This window comes from Thamnophis elegans, chromosome 15 (assembly GCF_009769535.1).
Source record: "Thamnophis elegans isolate rThaEle1 chromosome 15, rThaEle1.pri, whole genome shotgun sequence".
Taxonomy (NCBI): Eukaryota; Metazoa; Chordata; class Lepidosauria; order Squamata; family Colubridae; genus Thamnophis; species Thamnophis elegans.
The window spans coordinates 43,545,963-43,573,159 of NC_045555.1; the positions used below are offsets into that span (position 1 = coordinate 43,545,963).

The window sequence follows — 27,197 nt, forward strand, 5'->3', positions numbered from 1 at the left end:
AGTTTTCAAGGTCTGACACACACAAAAATCTCTGTGAGATAAAACTCTGCCTTTGTGGTGCAGTGGTTAGAGTGTGGTACTGCAGGCTACTTCTGCTGCCTGCCGGCTGCCTGCAATTTGACAGTTCAAATCTCATCAGGCTCAAAGTTGACTCATCCTTCCATCCTTCCGAGGTCAATGAGGACCTTGCCATATGCTGACCCTATAAACCGCTTAGAGAGGACTGTAAAGCGGTATATAAGTCTAAGAGCTATTGCTAAGTGCTATTATTGACACTGGGATACAAAGTGCTCCCATGCATCTTCAGAGCACCTGGAGCACTTTTTCCTTTCCTGGGAAAAAGTGTGAGCATGTGCAGTACAGCTTCTTTAAAGCGTTGCAGGTAAGCACTCCATCCACATTCTGCCCGCTTCAAATAGCAGTAGCAATAGCAGTTAGACTTATATACCGCTTCATAGGGCTTTCAGCCCTCTCTAAGCGGTTTACAGAGTCGGCATATCGCCCCCACAATCTGGGTCCTCATTTTACCCACCTCGGAAGGATGGAAGGCTGAGTCAACCTTGAGCCGGTGAGATTTGAACCGCTGAACTGCAGATAGCAGTCAGCTGAAGTGGCCTGCAGTACTGCACCCTAACCACTGCGCCACCTCGGCTCTCCATATCATCCATCTATCTATCTATCTATCTATCTATCTATCTATCTATCTATCTATCTATCTATCTATCATCTATTATCTATCTATCTATCTATCTATCTATCTATCTATCTATCTATATCTATCTATCTATCTATCTATCTATCTATCTATCTATATCTATCTATCTATCTATCTATCTATCTATCTATCTATCTATCTATCTATAGCAATAGCAATAGCAATAGCAGTTAGACTTATATACCGCTTCATAGGGCTTTCAGCCCCCTCTAAGCGGTTTACAGAGTCAGCATATCGCCCCCACAGTCTGGGTCCTCATTTCACCCACCTCGGAAGGATGGAAGGCTGAGTCAACCTTGAGCCGGTGAGATTTGAACCGCCGAACTGCAGCTAACAGTCAGCTGAAGTGGCTGCAGTGCTGCACTCTAACCACTGCGCCACCTCGGCTCTTTCTCTATTAGTGCCACCCATCAGGTGAGAACCTGAAGAAATAATAAACAACAGATGCCATTTACAGCAATATGAAATCATGGTGTGAGAGGCACTTGGTTCCATAATTGTGGCTTATATGGGTTGTAGCTATTAGTTCTTTAGCAACCAGGTTTATAGTCTTGGCTCCCTTCTCCCATCTGGCACCAAGAAACATTGCCACATTGACTGATGTTGAGTGAGTTTTGTGCTTTCATGTGTGGGAATGAGGGATACTTCCTCTTCCCCAGGCTGCATGCAATAAATTATTGATGGAAATCAATAAACCTGTTGACGGAAAGCCAGTTATGTGTCCAGGAAGAGTGCAAGGTTAATTACACTGATAGAGTGGAAATATTTGTATTGGAGCATCCTTGTCTTCTGAGCCTAAGAGCCCTGGAGGCACCATGACTTCCTTAGATGGAGCAAGAGGGGGGAAAAAGTAGCTTGATAGGCACTGGTTAGCCTTGCAGGTCCTTTACAATATCTAATACACTGAACAAGTAGAAAACAAAGCTCATCAGGTGCCACAAATGGTCTACTCATGACTTTCCTATGGAATATCCTGTTGTTCAGCCTATACTTCAAGTGGGGATTGAGAAGAAGTATATTGTGAGAGCTTAACCTGACACTGTTGTATGTGTAAAAGTCTTTTCAATATTCCTTGTATTGAAAGGAGCTTCACGACTTTTGGATGCTTCCGTTATCTGCCAAATAGATCTTAATTTATCCCTTCTGCAGCAAACCTCCAGCTGTTATTAGCTTGCTCCTTTATCAAAACTTGCTGGGGGCAAGTGACCATGCAATATTGGAATTCAACATTATGCAAACACAAGTAGTAGAATAAAGTCAAAACTAGAGTCTTGGACTTTAAGAGAGCTAATTTCAATAAACTTAGAGAGAGCTTGGGAAAAATTCCATGAATGAGAATCCTCAAGGGGAAAAGAACTCAAGAAGCTTGGGAAATTTTGAAAAAATGAGATTACAAAAGCCCAGTCTAGCACAATACCAATGAAGAAGAAAAATAACAGCTCCCAAAAGAAACCAGCATGGCTGCATAAAGAACTCTCTGACAAATTGAAAGACAAAAAAGATAAGTATAAAAAGTGGAAAGGGGGGGACATAACTAAGGCAGAATATCAGCAAATAGCCCGAGCCTGTAAAGATGAAGTGAGGAAAGCTAAGGCTCAGAATGAAGAAAGGCTTGCCACAAAAGTAAAAAATAACAAAAAAAGCTTCTTCCAACATGTTAAAAACAAGTAAAAGGGTTAAGGAAACAATTGGTCCATTGCTGGGAGAAAGCGGCAAGAAGGTGACAAGCAACAGGGAGAAAGCAGAACTATTTAAATCATTTTTTGCATGTCTTTACACAAAGGGACAAAACAGTCCAACCTATCAAAAACAGCAACACAAAAATCAGATTAGGAACACAAGTTGAAATAGGGAAGAAAATGGTAAGTGAGCACCTGTCTACCCTAGCCGAGTTCAAATCACCAGGACCAGATGGATTATACCCCAGGGTTCTGAAGGAACTGGCAGACGAGATCTCAGAACCACTGAACTATATCTTTCAGAGATCCTGGAGCACCAGGGAACTGCCAGAGGATTGGAAAAGAACTGATATGGTTCCCATCTTTAAAAAAGGAGAAAAAAAAACAGATCCAGAAAACGACAGACCTATCAGCCTGACCTCAGTACCAGGAAAGATTCTGGAAAAGATAATCGAGCAACCAATTAGTGAACACCTAGAAGCAAACAAAGTAATAGCCAAAAGCCAACATGGGTTTGTCAAAAACAGATCATGCTAGACTAATCTTATTGCATTCTTTGATGACAAAATTAGTGGACTAGAGGAATGCCATTGATATAGTTTACTTGGACTTCAGAAAGGCATTTGATAAGGTAGACATAACCTACTACTAGATAAAGTAGAATATTGTGGGTTAGACAGCATCACCACCAGATGGATTCGTAACTGGCTGACCAACCGCACTATGTAGTCCTCAATGGAACTGCTTCTACATGGAGGGAAGTATGCAGTGGAGTACCCCAAGGCTCTGTTTTAGGCCCAGTACTCTTCAACATCTTCATCAATGATTTGGGTGAGGGAATAAATGGGGAACTCATCATATTTGCAGATGACACCAAGCTGGCAGGAATAGCCAACACCCCAGAGGACAGGCTTAAAATACAAAAGGATCTTGACAAACTTGAACATTGGGCACTATCTAATAAAATGAAATTCAATGGTGAAAAGAGTAAGGTTCTACATTTAGGCAACAAAAACGAAATGCACAGGTACAGTATAGGTGGTACCTTGCTAAATAGTAGTAAATGTTAGAGGGATCTAGGAATCCTAATGGACAACCATTTAAATATGAGCCAGCCGTGTGCAGCAGCTGCCAAAAAAGCCAACACAGTTCTAGGCTGCATAAACAGAGGGATAGAATCAAGATCACATGAAGTGTTAATACCACTTTATAATGCCTTGGCAAGGCCACACTTGGAATACATTCAGTGTTCCAAGTGTGGAACTTGCATTCAGTTTTGGTCACCACGATGTAGAAAAGATGTGGAGACTCTAGAAAGAGTGCAGATAAGAGCAACAAAGAGGATTAGGGGACTGGAGGCTAAAACACATGAAAAACGGTTGCAGGAACTGTGTATGCCTAGTTTAATGAAAAGAAGGACTAGGGGAGAAATGATAGCAGTGTTCCAATATCTCAGGGGCTGCCACAAAGAAGAGGGAATCAAACTATTCTCCAGGGGGGGGGGGGGTAGAACAAGAAGCAATGGGTGGAAACTAATCAAGGAGAGAAGCAACTTAGAACTGAAGAGAAATTTCCTGACAGAACAATTAATCAGTAGAACAGTTTGCCTGCAGAAGTTGTGAATGCCCCAACACTGGGGCAGAAGAAGATGTTGGATAGCCATTTGTCTGGAATGGTATAGGGTTTCCTGCCTAGACAGGGGGTTGGACTAGAAGACCTCCAAGGTCCCTTCCAACTCTGGTATTGTATTGTATTGTATTGTATTGCATTGCATTGCATTGCATTGCATTGCATTGCATTGTATTGCTTTCAGCACATGTTGATGTCAGGTCAATTGGTCTCTGCAAATATGTTCATTCATGTGTTCCAAACAGGAGTTCTTCTGAAACATTTTATTCTTTTTTCCTGCTGGAGCTTTGCATTCAGTGAGAAGTATTGAACACAAACATATTTTGCTACAGTAAGGATTCACTCATGTTTCACCTGGCATTCCTTGCTGGAAAGAAGATGCCCTGCCTCTTGCGTTCCAAAGCTGATCCTTTCCTCCACTGATCCTACTGGGTGGAGAAAAGGAAACTTAGATGGAACATATTCTGGAGGTGCAGGAGGGAGCAATTGAAATGCTTAATTCCCTGGAATGGATGCTCTGACATGGAGCAATCCTAAAATGTGTCAGGAGCCAATTGTAATGCCAACTGGCATCACAATTAATTCTCTGCTAATTCCCCTTGAAATCCGAAGTGTATCCTAATGAACCACCTCCAGAGTTGCCAAACAACACTCCCTGGGAAGAATAGCAATAGCAATTAGACTTATATACCGCTTCATAGGGCTTTCAGCCCTCTCTAAGCAGTTTACAGAGTCAGCATATCGCCCCCACAATCTGGGTCCACATTTTACCCACCTCGGAAGGATGGAAGGCTGAGTCAACCCTGAGCCGGTGAGATTTGAACCGCCGAACTGCTGAACTTGCAGTCAGCTGAAGTGGCCTGCAGTACTGCACTCTACCCACTGCGCCACCTCGGCTCCTTGCTTCCTGCCACATTGGATTCCATGAAACAGTAAAGTAGAGGAGACACTTTTCAGCTCCATCTGGATCTTCCCTATCAGAATTGTCCATTGACCTTGATGAATTGCGAAGCCCATCTCTACGCATGAGAGAAGGGGGTGATTCTACCGGAAGGGTTCAAAGGAACGGGGTAAGGGATGAACAATTAAGGGAGGAGTTTCAGAAAGTATTATTTGGTTCTGGGAAAGAAACACCTGGTTCTGTTTGTCAGTGTGCCTACCTTGGAAGGCTGGCATAACCATCACTGCTGACCAAGATGCCTACAGATCTTACTACATAGCTGAAACTTGGCCTATGTCAAATATGGTGAAAGTTGCGTGTGAAAGCCAGCATTTGGCCTATTTGCATATACAGGAATTAATTTTGCAGCTCCTTCAATTCTTACTTCCATCCCATCCAACATGATGAAACTCACTGTTATCAAGATTTTCATTTTCCTGCTTATCACGACAAGAAATGTTTCTGTTTCTATGCCGGTGGAAGCTGCTGAATCTTGTGAATTTTAAAAGTTTCCTCACTCCCGAATCCAACTAATTTCATATCTATTTTTCAAACGAGAAACCTCAAACACTTTCTAATTGGGGAATCAGTAACAATATTTATAACAGACAGAAAAAAACGAAAGAGTTACATCATTGCAATCCACTCCCTATAAGAAGTTGGGACATCAAAAGGTGAAAGGACTTTAAAAGGCAGCATCACTCAATCTTCTCACTTCTTATTTAAAGCGGCGAACATTTCAATCTTTCCAGACCCAGAGTTTCCCTCCAGGACAGCAAATAGATTCTGGTAAAACTTTCTTTTTTTCCTTATGCAGATTGGCTTGTTGATTTTTGTAGAACAGAAGACGTATAATGTTCTCTCTACTCAGCAATATTTTAAGGTTCTGAAAGCAATTTTAGCTATGAGAGATCGTTGGCTTCTCAATAGATGCCAGCATTGCAATTGTTTGCCTTCATTTAAAGTAGTATTTCTAAACTTGGCATGTTTAAACTTGCACATCCCAGAATAAGCTAGCCAGCCTGGCTGGCTAACTGGGGAGTTCTGGGACTTGAAGTCCACACATCCTAAACTTGTCAAATTTGAGAAACACTACTTTTAAAGGAACAAAGATTCCATTTCATTGGAAATATGGAATGTGTTTTTATCTCAGGTTCTGAGACTTTGGCATACAAGGAAATGCTGATTTTGGCATACAAGGAACAGGGAATAATAATTGAGGAAAATCCTTTGTCAGAGAAGAGGGATAATGGCTCCCCTCTTCAAACCCCCTCCTCTGACAAATGTCCACCAATTATTTATCTAAATTCTTCTATACAGGCATCAGAAATTCATTTATAAGGAGGGAACCTGTTTTTTTAAAATTAATTCAAGAAGCTGTGATACTCCTAAAATAGTCTATTAAATGGATGTATGCCAGATTTGTACTAGATTTGAGTTTATTTTGCTTAACCAAAATTCTAGAAAAGAGTTTTAGCTAAAGAATATTCACTGAATCAGTAGTAAACGTCCGTTTATTGTTGCATACGTTTGCTTAATTTTATTGCTCCTGCATCACCCCTCATATGATCTTTTAAAAAAAAATCCATTCCTGTCCTAAAAGGTAAATACTTATTGCAGTGCAGAGTTTCTTGCAGAATTTACATGTCTAAATGCCAAATTAAACCAAAAGTTTATTGTACCTTTAAGGGCACCAATGAAGAGCCAAGGTGGCGCAGTGGTTAAATGCAGCACTGCAGGCTACTGCTAGATCAGCAGTTCAGCGGTTCAAATCTCACTGGCTCAGGGTTGACTCAGCCTTCCATCCTTCCGAGGTGGGTAAAATGAGGACCCAGATTGTTGGGGGCAATATGCTGACTCTCTGTAAACCGCTTAGAGAGGCCTGAAAGGCCTATGAAGCGGTATATAAGTCTACTGCTATTGCTATTGCTAAGTGAAAATAAAACGGGTAAAAATTGAAACATAAAACTAAAAAGAAATTGGTACACTTTTTCAAGCCCCACAAAAGACTGATCTGTAAAGGCGGTGGGGGGGGGGAGAGGTAAAACTAGGCAATTTGGAATGATGTGTCCAAAGAGTCGTGGCACGACAAAACCGCGCTCGTCAAAATAGCGGTGATAAAACCGCATCGCTAAAGCCGCGACATCATCACCGCGGCGACAACAGCGCGGTGGCAGAAAGCCGATTTAAATTAAGGTAAGGATTAGGGTTAGGTTTAGGGGTTTGCTTTAGGGTTAGGGTTAGGGTTAGGTTAGGGTTAGGTTTAGGGTTAGGTTTAGGGTTAGGTTAAGGGTTAGGGTTAGGGTTAGGTTTAGGTTAAGGGTTAGGTTTAGGGGTTTGCTTTAGGGTTAGGGTTAGGGTTAGGGTTAGGTTTAGGGTTAGGTTTAGGGTTAGGTTTAGGGTTAGGTTTAGGGTTAGGTTAGGGTTAGGTTTAGGGTTAGGTTTAGGGTTAGGTTTAGGGTTAGGTTTAGGGTTAGGTTTAGGGTTAGGTTTAGGGTTAGGGTTAGGTTTAGGGTGCTGAGTGCTTCGGAAGGCGCGGATTTATCCTCCGTGGTTATGTCATCACGGTAGGGTCGCGTTTTTCCTTAGAGCTTCGGACGGTGCAGATTTGCCCTCCGCACTTATGTCGGTGCGGATAAGGGTTTCGCGGTTTTGTGGTGGAACCCCAAAGAGTGGCCAAGCTTTCTGTCAGATGATTTCTTAAAACAGGATAGATAAAAATAATCTGGAATTCTCTGTAGAAAAAGCAATGAAGGACTGTTTGACTCAAGGACAAACCACAGTAGCTTTAAGATTCCACCGTAATAAATGTTTTCAGCTCTTTGGATTGCAACATATTGGGTATCAAATAACAGTATTATATAGAACCTCTCTGAGATTTTATTTTACTTCATAAGGAGTTCAAATCTAGGAGTTCTATGCTTGTTCCTCACTTTCTCCAACTAAAAGACTTCTCTCACCAAGGTAATCTCAATGTTTTCCAGGAGGGGGTGATATAGAGTAAATGCTCCACTGAGACTCAGTGCTTGTATAAGTTTGTGGGAACCACAGCCTAGACAACCAACTTGAGTTCAAAGGATGGGTGAGGGTGGAGAAAGCATCTCAGAAGGAACTTTTCCAAATTTTCAAGATATGTAAAAGTGAGGGACAGGAGAGGTGCTTTCGGACCTGCAAGATTCTGTTAATGTAACCCTAGAATAAAACTAGTAATAGAGCTAATACCAGAGGTGGGTTCCTACTGGTTTGGCCCGATTTGGCCCAACCGGTAGTGGTATGCTGGCCTGGGTCTCAGAACCGGCAGTGACCTAGGTTGGCCACACCCTTGAAACTGGTTTGTTGGTCACCACCATCTCTACTACCATCTTTTTTTTTAGTTCTGCGCATGCACAGAACAATTTCCATTGAGCTGTGCATGTGTGCAAGTCAGTGGTGGGTTTCAAAAATTGTTCGAACCTACTCTGTGGGTGTGGCCTCTTTTGTGGGAGTGGCTTGCCGCCCATGTGACCGGATATGAAGATGCCGACGACACTTGTCAGAACCACCTTAAATGACCTCACACACAGCACTGGCGTGCATAAGAATAGGATGTAAACTTGCTTTTTAAAAGGCATCCTTGGTTTGCGTTAAAACAACTTCGACACACGCAATGTTCTGATTGCACCACAAACGCAGTAGTCATCCTTACCTTCCACAGAGGCACTGAGTTTTATAAATAGGAGCATGATAGTGTAGAATAATCATATCCAAGGACCAGTGGTGGGTTTCAAAAAAATTTGGAAGCTCTTCTGTAGGTGTGGCCTGCTTTCCGGGTCCACTGGTGGAACCGCGTCTAACCGGTTCGGTAGATTTGATGAACCGGTTCTACCGAATAGGTGCGAACTGGTAGGAACCCACCTCTGGTGCAAGTTGTGTGCATGAGCGAACCAGCAATAAGGCGGCTGAAACCCACCCCTAGTACCTCTCACTATGCTTCTTGTTTGAATTGCCTCACAATGCTAACAACAATCTAACACATCTGAAAGTTCCCCTCCCATCCTTTTCCTTCCGGGAAACTAGGGAGGATGCCTTCTCAGGTGCTTTCCCAACTCTTATCCCTTCTTCAGATTTAAATTTTGTTATCAGACCATCGTCTAAGACTGTAAATCTTTTTCCTGTCTCCCATAGTTTTCTTACATAACACAAACCATTATAGTTCTCTAATCATATATCTGACCTCCTGCCATTGCTGGGTTCCACAAGTCTCTACTGCTGATTCTCTCAGGAGCGCAGCGTGCATGTGCATGCTTGATGTGCACTGCGCGTGCATGCGCGTGCATGCGCAGCACTATAAAAATGTGCAGAATTCAAATACAAGATGGCAGGAGAATTGGTTTGGAGGCATGGCAGGCCTGGGTCGCTGCTGGTTCCAGAGGCCCATGCCGCCAAGCTGCTACCGGTTCAGCCGAACCGGTCCAAACCAGTAGGAACCTACCACTACCTCCTGCTTATAATTAAAACACAGGTATTTGAAGATAATATTCATATATTAGATTTATATGCCATTCGTCTCCCAGCAATCTAGTGCATCACTTAAACTCATATGAATAGACATAAGACTGCAATATTAGTAAATATCAGTGCACGTCAAATTGTTCTTTTTAACAGGGACAACCCCAGAGCTACTAAGCCCTTTATTCTAATGGTTAGTTACACAATAGCAATAGTAGTTAGACTTACATACCGCTTCATAGGGCTTTCAGCCCTCTCTAAGCGGTTTAAAAGAGCCAAGGTGGCGCAGTGGTTAAATGCAGCACTGCAGGCTACTGCTAGATCAGCAGGTCAGCGGTTCAAATCTCACCGGCTCAGGGTTGACTCAGCCTTCCATCCTTCCGAGGTGGGTAAAATGAGGACCCAGATTGTTGGGGGCAATATGCTGACTCTCTGTAAACCGCTTAGAGAGGCCTGAAAGGCCTATGAAGCGGTATATAAGTCTACTGCTATTGCTATTTACAGAATCAGCATATTAATACATGTTCTCACTTTTAAGATAATATAAACACCCCCACAATCTGGGTCCTCATTTTACCCACCTCGGAAGGATGGAAGGCTGAGTCAACCCTGAGCCGGTGAGATTTGAACCGCCGAACTGCAGAACTGCAGTCAGCTGAAGTGGCCTGCAGTACTGCACTCTACCCACTGTGCCACCTCGGCTCTTAATGATGATTTCTTAATAGTTCCCAATTGTTACAACTTTTGTGTGGATATTCTAGCAATGTCACTCATGATTTATTAGCATCAAACATTTCTCAATCTTCTAAACACTGCTTTTTTATATATATATATAGGTACAAGATGTGGCTCTTATTTTTAGTGTTTTTCGCACTTCAAGGCATTTTATCTTCCCCGGGAATAGTGCTCCAAGCCGGAAATCCTGAAGCATACATGAACGTTGTAAGTTGTCGTTGTGTCAGTGGTGGGATATGTCCGGTATGCCCTGGTACGAGCATACTGGTGCTTGCTGGGAGCACCAAGTACTGTTCCAGTACAGTGCTCCGCACACCCGCTCTCCTTATCTCTATTTGAGACGACTGAGGCATTTGTGCATGTGCATGGGCCATACAGCACCTGCACAATGCTCCGCCGAGCAGCTGGAGTGTCGCAGGTGGTGGGTATGCATGTATGTACTGAGCGCATGGACGTGGTGGTCGCCCGGCCCCGTTGCAGTGTACCGGTTGCAACGGGAGCAGGAACCCACCACTGAATTGTGTTGAATAAATGTTTAAAACAGGATTTCAAGTTACATATGTATTGAATTCCAGAAAAGCAGAAAACGTTACAAAAAAATTAATAACCCAGCCTTGGTTTAGTTTAAGATGTACAGATGGACAGAGAAACAGATGTCTTTCAAAATACTGTTCTCATAACTTACAACAATAAATAACATTCCTGAACAACACTGTTTCTTGACCTTCCCTTCCTCAAAGGGCCGAGGTGGTGCAGTACTTCAGGCCACTTCAGCTGACTGCTATCTGCAGTTCGGCGGTTCAAATCTCACTGGTTCAAGGTTGACTCAGCCTTCCATCCTTCCGAGGCGGGTAAAATGAGGACCCGGATTGTTGTTGGGGGCGATATGCTGACTCTGTAAACCGCTTAGAGAGGGCTGAGAGCCCTATGAAACGGTATACAAATCTAACTGCTATTGCTATTGCTAAAGGGCTAATAGGAGCTGAAAATGACTAGAAAAAAATACAAATAAATTAAAATAATTATTTATAAATAAATAAAACAAAGTCTTCCCAGGGACTTTAATTATTTCCATTATGGATCACTGATCTTCTTGGTTAAAAAGGGCATGGTGTTTTATTGATAGTAGCAATAGCAATAGCACTTATATATCACTTCTATAGTCTTTACAGCTCTCTCTAAGCAGTTTACAGAGTCAGCATCTTGCCCCCAACAATCTGGGTCCTCATTTTACCAACCTCGGAAGGATGGAAGGCTGTGTCAACCTTGAGCCTGGCAAAATTTGAATTGCCAAATTGCAGGCAGCTGGCAGTCAGCAGAAGTAGCCTGCAGCATTGCATTCTAACCACTGTGCTACCACAACTCATGAATACATGTTCTCACTTTTAAGATAATATAAGCACATGAATTCTTCCAATCCTTTTCACATTTGACCCTACCTGAATCGGGAGGCTCTCACAACAGTCACTCGAGCCCTTGTGATCCCTAGGCTGGAATACTGCAATGTGCTCTACATGGGGCTGCCCTTGAAGTGCATCCGGCGACTGCAGTTAGTTCAGAATGCGGCCGCGCGAGTGATAGTGGGCGCACCGTGGTTCGCCCACATAACACCCATCCTCCGTGAGCTGCACTGGCTACCTGTTGATCTCCGGGTGCGCTTCAGGGTGCTGATGACCATCTTTAAAGCCCTTCATGGTAGTGGATCTGAGTACTTGAGAGACCGCCTTCTGCCGATTACCTCCCTCCGACCGATAAGATCGCACAGACTGGGCCTCCTCCGAATCCCATCCGCCAGTCAATGTCGACTGGCGACTACACGGAGGAGAGCCTTTTCTGTTGCAGCTCCGACCCTGTGGAACGATCTCCCCGTTGAGATCCGCACCCTCACCACCGTCCAGGCCTTCCGCACAGCCCTCAAGACCTGGCTATCCCAACAGGCCTGGGGATAAGTCTTTAATTTGCCCCACCCGAGTGTTGAATGTTGAATGCAAGTTGTGTTTTTATTACTTTATTTTGTTTACATATTGTTTATTTTGTATTGCACCCCATCCCTAATGATTGTAAGCCGCCCTGAGTCCCCTCAGGGAAAAGGGCGGCCTATAAATCTTAATAAAATACGAGAAAATACGAGAAATCTTCCACATCTTTTTTTTTTTAAAAAAACCCAAAGAATCCTTTGGCTATTTCCAGCCTTTTTTTTAGGTGATTCTACACATTAATAATGCACCAATTGATAGGTAATATAAAAACATGATGCAGTTATCCTGAAATTTCCTTCAACAGAGCGAAATCATTCACCATAAAGGATACCAAGCTGAAGAATATGAAGTAACAACTTCTGATGGCTACATTCTCACGGTTAACAGAATTCCACATGGCAGAAATTCCACATGGAGCCTAGGTAAGTAAAAATATATAAGACTATACATTTTTCATGGGAGATATTTATGAAAAGTTTGTTTAGAAACTTTGGGGAAGGCATATCTTATTCCATTGGAATAAGCCAACATTAGGTAGCCAATTATTTTCCAACTGACACAACTCTCAAATGTACTTTCAAATTATAGGGTTGGAAGGCAGCATGGAGGGCTTCTAGCCATCACCTTTCCAAGACCAGGAATGGGAGCATAATATCCAGTTCTTTTTGAAGATTTTTGAAGATCAAAGAGATAGAACTTAGAAGTGTACAGAAATTCATTCCTGTGCACATACATTTACTTCTAGGCATTTGGGATATTTATTTCTGCATTTTTTCAACATTGTGACACACACAGACACACAGACACACAGACACAGACACAGACACAGACACAGACACAGACACAGACACACACACACACACACACACACACACACACAAGCTCCATAATACATTGCCTTTAATATCCTTTATGCTAACACGTAACCCCTAACAGATTAGATTTTGGAAATATGATCCTCAAAAGAAAAAATGAATTCTATTTCATGGTAGAGAAAATGTTATTTTGTATTATTAGATAAAGGAATGATAAATAATGGATTGAGCAGAGTGCATCATTAATATAATGACCAATTGATGAACTGTTCCCATGACCCCTTAATGATAAGCACCATTACTTTTATAGATACATGCTACCATTCAGGGATGTGCAGTCACTAAAGGCAGGGGAGGCGTGGCCTCACCAGTCATGAGGAAAAGGAAAGAATTTTAAAGAATTTTTTAAAAAATAATTAAAGCCAAGGTAGTTGCTGCCAGATTCCAAGTCACAGTGACTTAGAGTTTGCTTAGTGTTAACTATAGGAGGAGGCCAGAGAACTAGGGGCCTCTTTTGCATAAGGAATTTTTTGCCTTTTAAGAGTTAACCAAGGGTTAAAAAGCGAAAAAATTCATATGCAAAGGAGGCACGTGTTCTCTCGCCTCCTGTAGAGGGCATTTTTAGAGGCTTTTTAGAGTTCTCTGGGAGCAACTAGCTCAGTCTGACTCGGCCTTTCATGAGGGCAGGCAAAAGGAGAGTTGAAATCCTCTCTGAAACAGCTGGAAAAGGTGCGTGTGTGGGGAGGGGGGAGGAATTCAAAAAGTTTGATTGCATGCAGAACCATGTTGCCTTTTCAAACACACACACACACACACACACACACACACACACACACACACACACGGATAAAAGTATATAAGCCCAGCTTCACTGATTACAAGTTTGAAAAGGCAACGTGATTCACCTGCAATCAAAGGCTCCGATTGGAAGGCAGCAGGGGAAGTGGGGGTATGGCAGAGGAGCTGCTTTCAAGCCTTTGGAAAATATATCCAATCCAACTTCTGTGTTTGTGTTTGAGAGTGAGTGAGTGAGAGAGGGATCCAAGTTCTCTGTGTGCGTGTGTCTGTTTGAGAGAGGGGGAGGGAGGGAGAGAGGGAGGAAGGAGGGGGAGGGAGAAGAAAAAGAATGGGAAAACTTATTTTGCAAGGGGGAAAAATGCTATCGCTTTAAATTGGAACTGAGCATGCCTGGCTGTGGAATTCTGGGAGTTGAAGTCCACAAGTCTAAAAAGCTGCCTCACCACCCATAAAGCTCACTGCACATCACTGCTACCATTGACCATGGGAGACTAAAATCACATACATAATTTGTACATTTCAGCAAATTATGAATATCTTGCTCTGGTTTTGAGCAGCAGTCTAGATTCTAATATAAATTTGGAGATCTGGATGAAGAACTAAGGACCTACGCTGGTACTGAATTTAGAGTTGCTCCATACGCACAAGATTGGATAGCCCACAAAATTTCAGGACCTGGTGTGAACAATAACGATGTTTGTGGTATCTTTTTACAGCAGGAAAACCAGTTGTGCTTTTGCAGCATGGCTTATGTCTGGAAGGAAGGGCATGGGTTGCAAACATGCCCAATCAAAGTCTTGGATTCATGCTAGCAGATGCAGGCTATGATGTCTGGATAGGGAACAACAGAGGCAACTCCTGGTCTCGAAAACATCAATACCTTACAATTCAGCAAGACCAGTATCATGCTTACAGGTGATTTAAAAACAGAATGGATAGACAGCCTCAGGATTTGGAGGTTATTTTGTTTGCTTTTAATTGCATTTCTTAGACTTAATGTGGATTGCACCAGATTGCACAACACTATTCACAATTCCATGTGATTTAGCTGCATTTCCTATTTCCTTGTTCAAAATGTTATTAAATTTTAAGCCTGTGTTACGAAGGAGGAATGTTTAGCTTTTTACTGTAAAATACAAGATTTAAACATTCAACAGCAAGAATGGAAGAGATTTTTTTTTGAAAACAATAGTTTGAAAGTTTGTCCTTAATTATTTGATATTAATCGACTGATTATGTTCTCCTTCATTTTGTGAATAACATTGCACGACCAGTGGTTAAAATTAGTAACGAAGAAATTAGGCTGTTCAGATTCTTATTTGTAAAAGTGTACTATAAAGAGAAATCCATCCATTGGATTCATCCATTGACAAACATTGTGATATGGAGATTCAATAATATGGAGATTCAAAACATTTTCTAGGAGTTAGCGAAGTGTTGTGACTCAGCAGAAGTTTGCTGTGAGTTGAGTCAGGATGCAGGAATAACAATGCAGCTGGGGCTCGTTAGTGTGGTCTTCTGGAGATAAAAGGACTGATGGTGCCACGCCCTGGTTGCAGAAGTCAACGTTCATTCATTCGTTCGTGGTTCGTCGTTCATCGGTCGTGGTTTGTTTGTGAGAGGCACTTGGATAAGTGATTTGATTTCTGTAACCCTGATTCAAAGAGACACTGGAGAAGTGATTTGCTTTCTTTCTGTAAAACCTTTTTGTCAGAGACTTTATTTATGTTTATTTTTGGGCTCGCAGCCAGCGTGAGCCGAGCCTGATAAAGTTCTTTCCTTTTAAGTCTATCTGACTGTTGTCTGTTAACGAGCGAGGAAGGGGGGGGGGTCAGAACAGGGAAGTATAACAATTTTTACCTCTAATCAATGGAATGAAAAATTCCATGTACATGTGGCGTCTGATAGTGATATGAACTATTTCCTTGCCCATGAATGTATGTGCGGAGTTCACAGCAGGGGTGTCCGTCCAGAGGAAGATTACAAAATTGACATGTCCCAAAGGTGCTTTTTCAGGAGGCAACTGGATTTCTTTTTGTTTTTCTTTGAAGACGTTTCACTTCTCATCCAAGAAGCTTCTTCAGCTCTGAGTGGATGGTGGGGAATGGGAGGATTTATACCCCTTGCAGACAGCTGGTCATTTGCATTCTTTTAGCATATCACTGAGGCCACTTGGAGGTTTATCTGTGTCTTCACGGTCACCTGAGTAGTCCAAATGGACGTGGAGCCTTCTTGGCGACAGGATATTTTTCTGTCCTATGTCCCTTCACTGTTGAAAACAGGCACATGCTGTTGGGGAGGAGTCAGGTCCAAAAGAGCCCACAGATGCCCCGCCTACTTACGGGACTACATAAACTGAACTAAACACTGATTGGGTAATGCTCTACCTCAAAGGGGAGAGGTGTTAAGTATTCAGAGCGAAGCAAGTAGGCTTCACTCAGGTCCGCCATTCCGGCAGGAAACTAGTTTGAATGTGATTGGACAAGCCATCTGGCAGCTCCCTATAAAAGGGCTGCTGGATTGTACATAGTTGTTAAATAACAACTATGGCTGTTGGGTTGTACATAGTTTGTTGCTGAGCCTTGATTCCTGCCTCTTCCATTCGCCCAATCTAACAAACACCATGCACTCATATTTTTAGGACAGCCAAGACATGTTTTGATTCAGAATATGTTTATTTCTACCATGGATCTCAATACTTATTGTTATCCATCTTTGCAAGGCATGGTTCAATCTATCTACATTAGGCTGAAATTCTATTGCTTGAATTAGAGAGCTCATAAAAACAGGATCAATTATCTCATGTAATGAGCCGAGGTGGCGCAGTGGTTAAATGCACCACTGCAGGCTACTTCAGCTGACTGCTAGTTCTGCAGTTCGGCTGTTCAAATCTCACCGGCTCAGGGTTGACTCAGCCTTCCATCCTTCCGAGGTGGGTAAAATGAGGACCCAGATTGTTGTTGGGGGCAATATGCTGACTCTGTAAACCGCTTAGAGAGGGCTGAAAGCCCTAGGAAGCGGTATATAAGTCTAACTGCTATTGCTATTGCTAATATGAATTCTCTATTATGTCTTACAGTTTTGATGAAATGGCCAGATATGATCTCCCAGCAATGATTTCTTTTATTGTGGAAAAAACAAGAAACTCCAAGATACATTTAGTGGGATACTCTCAAGGTGCCACTCTAGGTATATTCTAGAAACCACTTCTACACAAACCACATGCAGCTGTAGTTGTATAGCATGTATCCATGACAGAATGGCAAAAGATAGACATGGATGGAGATATTATAAAATTAGGATGACATTAATATATGCTTATTTCATGCATGCCTTTAGATATATTGCCTCAGAAATTTGTATTTGTATTTGTATTTGGTTTATTTGTATGCCGCCCTTCTCCAGGAGGGACTCAGGACGGCGAACAACTCAGGGGGGGAAGGGAACATAAACACAATACACATAATTAAAATACACAAAAATCACACAGCCATACCAGTCGAGAGGGGAGGGGAACTCATCAACCCCAGGCCTGCCGGCACAGCCAGGTTTTGATGGCTTTCCGGAAGGCCTGGAGAGAGGTGAGGGTCTGGATCTCCGCGGGGAGTTCATTCCAAAGGGCCGGAGCTGCTACAGAGAAGGCCCTCCCCCGGGTAGTAGCCAGGTGGCATTGGCTGGTAGACGGAACCCGGAGGAGGCCGACCCTGTGAGATCTAACGGGTCTTTGGGAGGTAATTGGCAGCAGGCGGTCTCTCAAGTACCCAGGTCCAATACCATGAAGGGCTTTATAAGTTACGACTAGCACTTTGAAGCGTATCCGGAGACCGATCGGTAGCCAGTGCAGCTCGCGGAGGATAGGTGTAACGTGGGTGTACCGAGATGCACCCACAATCGCTCGCGCGGCTGCATTCTGGATGAGTTGAAGTCTCTGAATACTCTTCAAAGGCTGCCCCATGTAGAGCGTGTAGAAAACCATGTAGAAAATCCAGGATAAAACAAGTTAATTTCTCTAACACAGGATAAAAGCTTAACCAAGCCTTTCTGATTTGGATTTTAAAATAATCTGCTTTTTAGTCTTCAGGAAGACTCTTAAAAACGTTTTAATGCAACTTTCTGAAATTAAGTAACATTACGTTACTAAAAAGTCAATAAAGTTGTGTGAAATAAAGAAGTTGGTTGTTGCTGAATAGTTCAGTGGAGAGCAACATATTGCCCACAACTTCCTCAAGTAGCATTAGCAAAACTCCATAACCAACTCATTTTAAAGTGGCCCAAATCTCTTGAGATTGCCAAACAATATTTTACACAAAAAATGTTCCAGTCTTATGGTATTTAATTATCAGAGTGCCATTGCACAAGCTTTTGAAACTTGTGCAATCTCACCAGTTTTAATTATGTCATAAATTGTGTGTGTGTGTGTGTGTGTGTGTGTGTATGTATGTATGCTCCAGCTAGCTCCAGCTGCTCAGTGGAGCATCGTGCAGGCACCGTACCTATCTCCCTGGCTCAGCTGATAAAGGAGGAGAACCTGTGGCTTAGTGGCTAACACAACTGCCTAATATGTAATACAGCACAGGTTCAAACCCAGTAAGGATATGGCTAGCTGATGAGAGCTAAATAGCTTGAAATAGAGCTATACTAGTCTCCCTTTATTTATTTATCAGCACAAATACAACACACACACACACACACACACACACAATGTTACATAATAGTATTTGCTGCCTGAAAAGATTGCTGATTCTAGAATAGTTGAATTACTTTGGAGTGGTTTTGAAATAAGTGATAGATTGCGTTCAGATGGCTTATTTCCATTTTTAAAAAATTCTTCCAGAGATTGTGCTATAAGCAAATCTGTTCATTGAATGCCATTGATTCCTTGGCAGAAGAAATGCAAGCTAATATTTGTCCAATTCTAAAGGATAAGAGGAACGTGTCATTAATGAGTAAAAATTCCCTTGCCTTTCTAGATTAGGCAAGTGATCATATTGCAATATTCAATGTTTCATTTGCCTTTTTTGTCCTAAGTATTTGTAATTTGAAAATCCTGCATACGAACATTAGTTTGGATCAGGAATCTATCCCCCTCCTCCCAAGTAAATCTCTCCTGGTTCTTTTACTTCTATTAATTGTGCTTAGAGTTTCACCTAAAATATGGACTCTGAAAAATGTGGGTTTTTAAGGTTAATGTTTTGGGTTTGTATTCTTAGGTTTGATTGCACTTTCATCCATGCCACATGTGGCTGAAAAGATAAAAATGTTCCATGCCTTGGCTCCAGCAACCACAATAAAGAATTCCAAATCTCCAATAACCAAATTACTATTCCTGCCAGATGCTACAGCAAAGGTATTTGACATACAATGTGATGGTAGTAGCAAAGATGAGGATTTCAATTATTTAATTATTGTTTCCCTATAACACATTGATTCAACTCTGGGTACATAACTTTTTGATTTTGGACTGCTTTAATATCTGTTGTCTGGGGGAATCCCTGCTACATAAAATGGTATGCAGTGGAGTACCCCAAGGCTCTGTTTTAGGCCCACTACTCTTCAACATCTTCATCAATGATTTGGATGAGGGGATAAATGGGGAACTCATCAAATTTGCAGATGACACCAAGCTGGCAGGAATAGCCAACACTCCAGAGGACAGGCTTAAGATAGAAAAGGATCTTGACAAACTTGAACATTGAGCACTATCTAATAAAATGAAATTCAATGGTGAAAAGAGTAAGGTTCTACATTTAGGCAACAAAAACAAAATGCACAGGTACAGTATAGGTGGTACCTTGCTCAACAGTAGTAACTGTGAAAGGGATCTTGGAGTCCTAGTGGACAAGCATTTAAATATGAGCCAGCCGTGTGCAGCAGCTGCTAAAAAAGCCAGCACAGTTCTAGGCTGCATAAACAGAGGGATAGAATCAAGATCACGTGAAGGGTTAATACCACTTTATAATGCCTTGGTAAGGCCACACTTGGAATACTGCATTCAGTTTTGGTCACCACGATGTAGAAAAGATGTGGAGACTCTAGAAAGAGTTCAGAGAAGAGCAACAAAGATGATTAGGGGACTGGAGACTAAAACATATGAAGAACATTTGCAGGAACTGGGTATGTCTAGTTTAATGAAAAGAAGTACTAGGGGAGACATGATAGCAGTGTTCCAATATCTCAGGGGTTGCCACAAAGAAGAGGAAGTCAAACTATTCTCCAAAGCACCTGAGGGTAGGACAAGAAGCAATGGGTGGAAACTAATCAAGGAGAGAAGCAACTTAGAACTGAGGAGAAATTTCCTGACAGTTAGAACAATTAATCAGTGAACAACTTGCCTCCAGAAGTTGTGAATGCTCCAACACTGGAAGTTTTTAAGAAAATGTTGGATAGCCATTTGTCTTAAATGTTATAGGGTTTCCTGCCTAGGCAGGGGGTTGGACTAGAAGACCTCCAAGGTCCCTTCCAACTCTGCTATTGTGTTGTATTGAATGATCCTTCGATATTGGACCATTTATCGCCCAATCTTTCTTCTAGAAATACTTACTAGCCAAAAACTAAAATGTGGGGATGCATTTTAATACACTATCCTATGCTTCTGCTGATCTGAATTTTCTTGAAATACAGTATTGAAATAGATGGGCCAGTATTAAGAATTAATCAACATCAAGAGTTAGTTACTAACATTGGAATGGCGACCCATTTTTTAAAGTTCACATCTGACTACACTTTTCTCTAATTTTTCATTTGCTGACTATGAGAAGTAACAAAATTTACTTGTCGTTGAAAATGTACACGGTTCCAGATTTTGCACTACAGCAAATAAATATTATATTTATTGAGGACAAATATGGGGGAAAGACTTATAAAATGCTTTAATATGAGGGAACCTCGCAAAAATGCTAGAGCTTTAAAATGTTTCTCTTTTAAGAAAGGGGAACCAAAATACACCAAATTCTCAAGGCTGAGTGACCAAATTTAGTGCATCTACAGAAATGGGAAACCAACACAATAATAACCCACTAACAAACCATAGATGCAAACAGCTTTTCTCTTAAAAAGAAGAAGAGCATCCTATGCTCATATTGAAAGTGGATAGCTTTTTGTTATCCATGTTGCAAGTAGCTCTTACCTAAGTAGGCTGGAAATCTGATTTGTTTATTTGGCCTAGATGGTATTCTTCCTCCTCCGCGGAATAATCTGGTATTGTGAGGTAGATCAGGGGTGGGAGAATTATTCTGCTGATAAGATCATTGCAAAAGCAGCCTTTCCCCTAGAAGAACCTGGCAGCCCTTGTCTCCCAAGCTTTGAATAAGTCCTCTCGCTTGTCCTGAGGAGGAGAAAAACAAGGTCAATGGAATTACTGAGCACCAAAGAGCTATTATGAAGAACATCCAGTCCTTAAGTGTCCTTTGACAGCAGCCTTATGAGGTAGTCCAGATAGGAAGTGCAACCAGATGGACTAGTTCTATGGTTAAATTAACAGAATCTTATAAGTCTGAAGCAAGGCTGGGTTCCGGCTGCTGCTGCTACCAGTTTGCTCATGGATGCACCGTGCGTGCGCATCATGTGCACGTGCATGCTTGATGTGTGCTGTGAGCACATGCACATAACTAAAAATGCTTCTGTGCATGCTCAGAAGCCAAAGACAAGAGGGTGGCGCCTATGAAATCCACCTCCCATCACCTTTACAAGGAATTAGATAAAGTCCCTTCCAACATGCTTGGCATGCCCACATTCCTTTTGTGGGTCCAGCTGTCTCTTATCTGTTCTCCTGGATGAGGCTCTTCCCCCACGTCACTCCCAGGTACCCTTTCACAGAATGTTGACAGTCCTTTCAGTCTGGTGCTGACTGTGTTCACCATACAGAAAGAGCTTTCTTTCAGGAAATGAAAGGAAAAATGCACTTTTGGAAGGGGCCTTTCCATTTCTCCACCAGAAATCACGAAAGGTGAAGGTGCGTTCACTTAATTATTTCTAAATAATTGACTGCAGTGATTTGCATGGTTAGAGTGAAACCTGGCATTGGGTATTTCTCTCACACCCAGCTCTTCCAAAGCTCTTTGCTTTGAAAGAAAGTTCTCACGCTCCCATCCTCATCAATAGGAGAAGCCAAACTCTAGAACAGGGCTAAAACTCAATTTCATTGAGGGCTGCATCATGTGTTTGACCTCGAAGGCTGGGGTGGGTGTGGCCAGGATGGGGGTGGCCAGATTGACATTACTCATGTCGAGGGCACCTGTGGTGTTTGACCTCAAAGGCTGGGGTGGGGGTGGCCAGGATGGGGGTGGCCAGATTGACATTACTCATGTCGAGGGCACCTGTGGTGTTTGACCTCGAAGGCTGGGGTGGGGGTGGCCAGGATGGGGGTGGCCAGATTGACATTACTCATGTCGAGGGCACCTGTGGTGCCCTGAGAACTCTGCCAACAAAAAACGCCTCCCGAGCTACATTTTCAGCCCCGATGCCAGTGGCTGCCCTCTGCCCTCTGCCAGTGAAAACAGAGTTCTGTTTTGCTGGTAAAGAGTGCCAGGAGGCCGTCGTGGCTGAAAACGGAGCCTGGGAGGACCACATGCAGCCCTCCCAAGCTATATATTTGCTGGCAGGGGCACCACGGGCTGGTCCTTTGCTATTTCTAAGATGGCCCCATGTGCCATATCTAAGCACCCCATGGGCCGGATCTAACCCCTGGACCTTGAGTTTGACATCTCTGCTCTAGAACAGGTGGCACAGTGGTTAGAGTGCAGCACTGCAGGCTACTTCAGCTGACTGCAGTTCTGCAGTTCGGCTGTTCAAATCTCACCAGCTCAAAGGTTGACTCAGCCTTCCATCCTTCCGAGGTGGGTAAAATGAGGACCCGGATTGTTGTTGGGGGCGATATGCTGACTCTGTAAACCGCTTAGGGAGGGCTGAAAGCCCTATGAAGCGATATATAAGTCTAACTGCTATTGCTATTGCTAACGTTAATAGATCCATTCATCCATATTGATGCAACTATATATAATATCAATATATTTACAGGGTTTTTTTGGCAGAAGGGATTTTCTACTGAGAAATGAGATTTTGAGAAAAATGGTCATCCGGACATGCCGCTCCAAAATTTACAACCGACTCTGCGCCAACTTTATTTCATTAATTGGAGGAGATAATCAGAAGAACCTAAATTTGGTATGTGTCAAGAAAGATGTATTTTAGCTGTCTGAAAGTTCTTCAGAACATCTCACAGAGATTAAAAAACTAACTGTTTTCATGAACTTTCCTGTCTTACACAATGGGAACTGAGCTATCTTAATTAACAGGCAGCATAAACTTCATCACAGCTTTAACAATCTTGTACATTTATAATGAATATATTCCGCAAGAGTGGTCTCCTTCTATTTTGCCCCTTACACAATTCATACAGGAGGAAGGAGAAAAGCTTTACCATAAACTCAACTGAATGGAACTAAACTACGTTAATAAACTAAGCTGCAGCTCAGGAGCATAACTATTCCATGTATCACCATTAAGAAAATTGGAAAATTACTTCACTGCTCCATTTCAGTAATCAAAATATCTGTTGCAGAGCCGCACGGATGTGTACTTGTCATACTTCCCCGATTCCACATCCATTCAAAATATACTCCACTGGGGACAGGTAAAGTATCTCAAAATCCAATATTGTTTTTCAGAATTTTACATGATTATAAAAAGAGTCACGATGGTGCAGTGGTTAGAATACAGTACTGCAGGATACTTCTGCTGAGTACCGGCTGACTGCAATTTGCCAGTTCGAATCTCAGCAGGCTCAAGGTTGACTCAACCTTCAATTCTTCTGAGGTCGGTAAAATGAGGACCCAGATTTTGGGGGGTCAATATGCTGTCCCTGTAAATGTCTTAGAGAGGGCTGTAAAAGCTTTGTAAAGTGGTATATAAGTCTAAGTGCTATTGCTATTAAACTTTACAGGAACTGTAAAGGCCTCAACGTAGGGAAGGAGAAATAAGTTTGTTTTGTGAGGTGCCAGGAGCTGCTATGGAGTATACTTTCCAGGACAGCCTCACAGGCCAGATCAAAGCACCTCATGGGCCGGATCCAGCCCTCTGGGACTTGAGTTTGACACCCCTGCATTAGAGCATTATTGATGTCACTTGTAACAGAAAGTTCTACTGATCTTGAGTCTGCCTAAATTCTTTGCTCAGTGTTTAAACCTATACTTTATAGTGGGCATGTGTTTAGTATAATAAAACACCAGAATTTGGGATCATTTATAATTCCCTTCCTCCCTTTCCCTCTCTCTTTCTCTCACTCTCCCCCTCTCTCCCTCCTTCTCTCTCTTCCTCTCCCTCCCTCCCTCCCTCTCCCTCCCTCCCCTATCTCTCCCTCTCTCTTTCTCTCTCCCTCTCCTCCTCCTCCCCTTACCCCCTCGCTCTTTCTAAAATCTAGATATACAAAACAGGACAATTTAGAGCTTTTGATTATGGGGATGGAAACAAGGAGAGATACGATCAGGTAAGATTTATCTGACCTAATTAAAGTTCTCCGTCTCTTCAGCAAGTACAACAGGAGTTTGTAAATGACTGTGTTGTCCTTGACTAGCTGAAACTGCTTTTGTGCATATTACTAAGAAACAAAATGACGGCAACTCATGAACAATACAATATACAGAGTTCGATGCATAGTTATTAAAGCCCAACAGTCCCTGAGGAGCCAAGCATTCACAGCCAAAGGATAAATTTGTTTCCCTTTTTCCGTAATTCTTTGAAAATGTCTCAAGCTGCTTTCACCCCAATGAACTTCAGGCAAGCATGTTATCTGTGCAGATCAGAGTCTTGCTGTGGAGATCAAAGTCTATCATAATTTATATGATACCCATTTATTTAATATGATTTTTTATTCATCTGATTTGGTTGCCCTACAACTCCAATCGATTCCAGCCGCTCACAGCAAAATAACAAAATAATATGAAGCCAGACTGGAACACAAAGCAATAAACAGAATGGTGCTTCCAGTCAATAATACCAAGCATATCATGCACCCCAAAAGGGACTATAATCATCTTAGTCTGAGCTGTGGTATGCGCATATCTGAGATGTGGTGGCTCTGTGGTTAGAGTGCAGTACTGCAGGCTACTTCTGCTGACTGCTGGCTGCTGACTGCCAGCAATTTGGCAATTCAGTTCTCACCGGTTCAAGGACTCAGGCTTTCATAGCAAAAGCAATAGCAATAGCAGTAGCAATAGCAGTTCGACTTATATACCGCTTCACAGGGCTTTCAGCCCTCTCTAAGTGGTTTACAGAGTCAGCATATTGCCCCCAACAACAATCCGGGTCCTCATTTTACCCGCCTCGGAAGGATGGAAGGCTGAGTCAACCCTGAGCCGGTGAGATTTGAACCGCTGAACTGCAGATAGCAGTCAGCTGAAGTGGCCTGCAGTACTGCACCCTAACCACTGCGCCACCTCATTCTTCCGAGGTCAGTAAAATGAGGACCCAGATTGTTGGCAGCAGTATGCTCACTGTGTAAACTGCTTAGAGGGAACTGTAAAGTACTGTGAAATGCAGAGATGGGTTGCTCCCAGTTTGGCCAAACTGGTAGTGGTTTTTTGGTCTGGGTCACTGCCTGTTCTGCGACATAGTTCGCTGTTCCCTGCTGCCATTGCTGGCAGAGCCGAGGTGGCGCAGTGGTTAGGGTGCAGTACTGCAGGTCACTTCAGCTGACTGTTATCTGCAGTTCGGCGGTTCAAATCTCACCGGCTCAGGGTTGACTCAGCCTTCCGTCCTTCCGAGGTGGGTGAAATGAGGACCCGGACTGTGGGGGCGAGATGCTGACTCTGTAAACCGCTTAGAGAGGGCTGAAAGCCCTATGAAGCGGTATATAAGCCTAACTGCTATTGCTATGCTGTTTTGTAGTGCACATGTGTGTGCAGTTCACTGTAAATTGTTCTGCTCCTGTGTGAAGAACAATTTACATTGAACTGCGTGCTTGCGCAAAGCAAAGCTCCCAGTAGTAAAACTGGGAGCAACCCACCTCTGGTGAAGTGGTACATAAGTCTTGATATTGCTATTAGTCGAACGTCTGGAAGAAGGATAGGTCTTTAAGGCCCTCTGGAGGGTGACTAAAATAATTATTGTTTCATTCTTGTTTTCTCAGGATAACTCACTCACTGTGCAAAGATTTCTAGCACTGTAAATATTTATTTATTTATTTATTATCAAAATTTATATGCCGCCCAATCCCGAAGGACTCCGGGCGGCTTACAAAAAAAGAGAGAAAAAAGAGGAAAAAAAGACACAACACCACATATATTCATTCTAATCAGGGCTGGACCTCAACAATGAGGTCAACAGCCCTGGGCCTGCTGGAACAGCCACGTTTTTACAGCTTTCCTGAAGGCCATGAGAGTGGGTATGGTCCGCATCTCTGGGGGTAGCTGATTCCAAAGGGTCGGAGCAGCCACAGAGAAGACTCTCCTCCGGGGGCCCGCCAGCCGACACTGCCTGGCTGACGGCATCTGAAGGAGGCCCAATCTGTGGGCTCTTACTGGCCGCTGGGAGGTATGTGGCAGTAGGCGGTCTTGAAGGTACGCTGGCCCTAAGTCATGTAGGGCTTTAAAGGTAATAACCAACACCTTGAATTGTGTCCGGAGACCAATTGGTAGCCAGTGCAGCTCGTGGAGGATAGGTGTAATGTGGGTCTACCTCGGTGCACCCAATATCGCTCGCGCGGCCGCATTCTGGACTAGCTGCAGTCTCCGAACGCTTTTCAAGGGCAGCCCCATGTAGAGCGCATTGCAATAATCCAGCCTTGAGGTGACAAGGTAACTCAATTACCACGATCAAATATTAAGATATTCACCTCCTCTTGCACCTAGAAAGATGCATGCTAATTTCTCAATAGGAAGTTTGTATTTAATATGATATTTTGTGTGCAAAACCTTTCAGTTGGTTTATTTTTGTCTTTTTAGGATGAGCCGCCATCTTACAAAGTAGAACGCATTACAGTACCAATAAGTATATGGTATGGAGAGAGGGACACGTTAGTGACTCCCGATAGTGTCAAAGCATTAATTAACCGGCTCCGTAGTGTTGTCTACAAAGCTAGCTTATCTGATTGGACTCACTGTGATTTTATTTTGGGCCTTGATGCTTCTAAGAGAGTTTACAGTCCTCTTATTAAATTGATATCCTTACATACATAATGCTGTAAATTTGAAAAAAAAAAACTACTGGATTTTTTGGAGTATAAGATGCACCAAGATTTTGAAGAAGCAAATTAAAAAAAAAAATTGGACTCAGCAGACCTTCCAAAAATGCCATGCATATCCTTTAGGAGGCTTATAGATTGCCGGCTTATAGAGCTGAGGTAGCGCAGTGGTTAAATGCAGCGCTGCAGGCTACTTCAGCTGACTGCAGTTCTGCAGTTCGGCTGTTCAAATCTCACCGGCT

General features: G+C 42.7%; 1 protein-coding gene across 1 annotated transcript; it reads left to right on the forward strand.

The window, feature by feature from the left end:
• The first annotated feature begins 350 nt into the window (after nt 1-350).
• LOC116518348 (lipase member M-like) lies at nt 351-26,950 on the forward strand. The gene is made up of 10 exons (XM_032231682.1): nt 351-382; nt 10,288-10,393; nt 12,470-12,587; nt 14,495-14,693; nt 16,858-16,967; nt 18,989-19,125; nt 22,794-22,940; nt 23,338-23,409; nt 24,196-24,261; nt 26,717-26,950. Exons 1-10 carry the CDS (start codon nt 351-353, stop codon nt 26,948-26,950), a joined length of 1,221 nt encoding a protein of 406 aa, XP_032087573.1.
• Nucleotides 26,951-27,197: the final 247 nt, after the last annotated feature.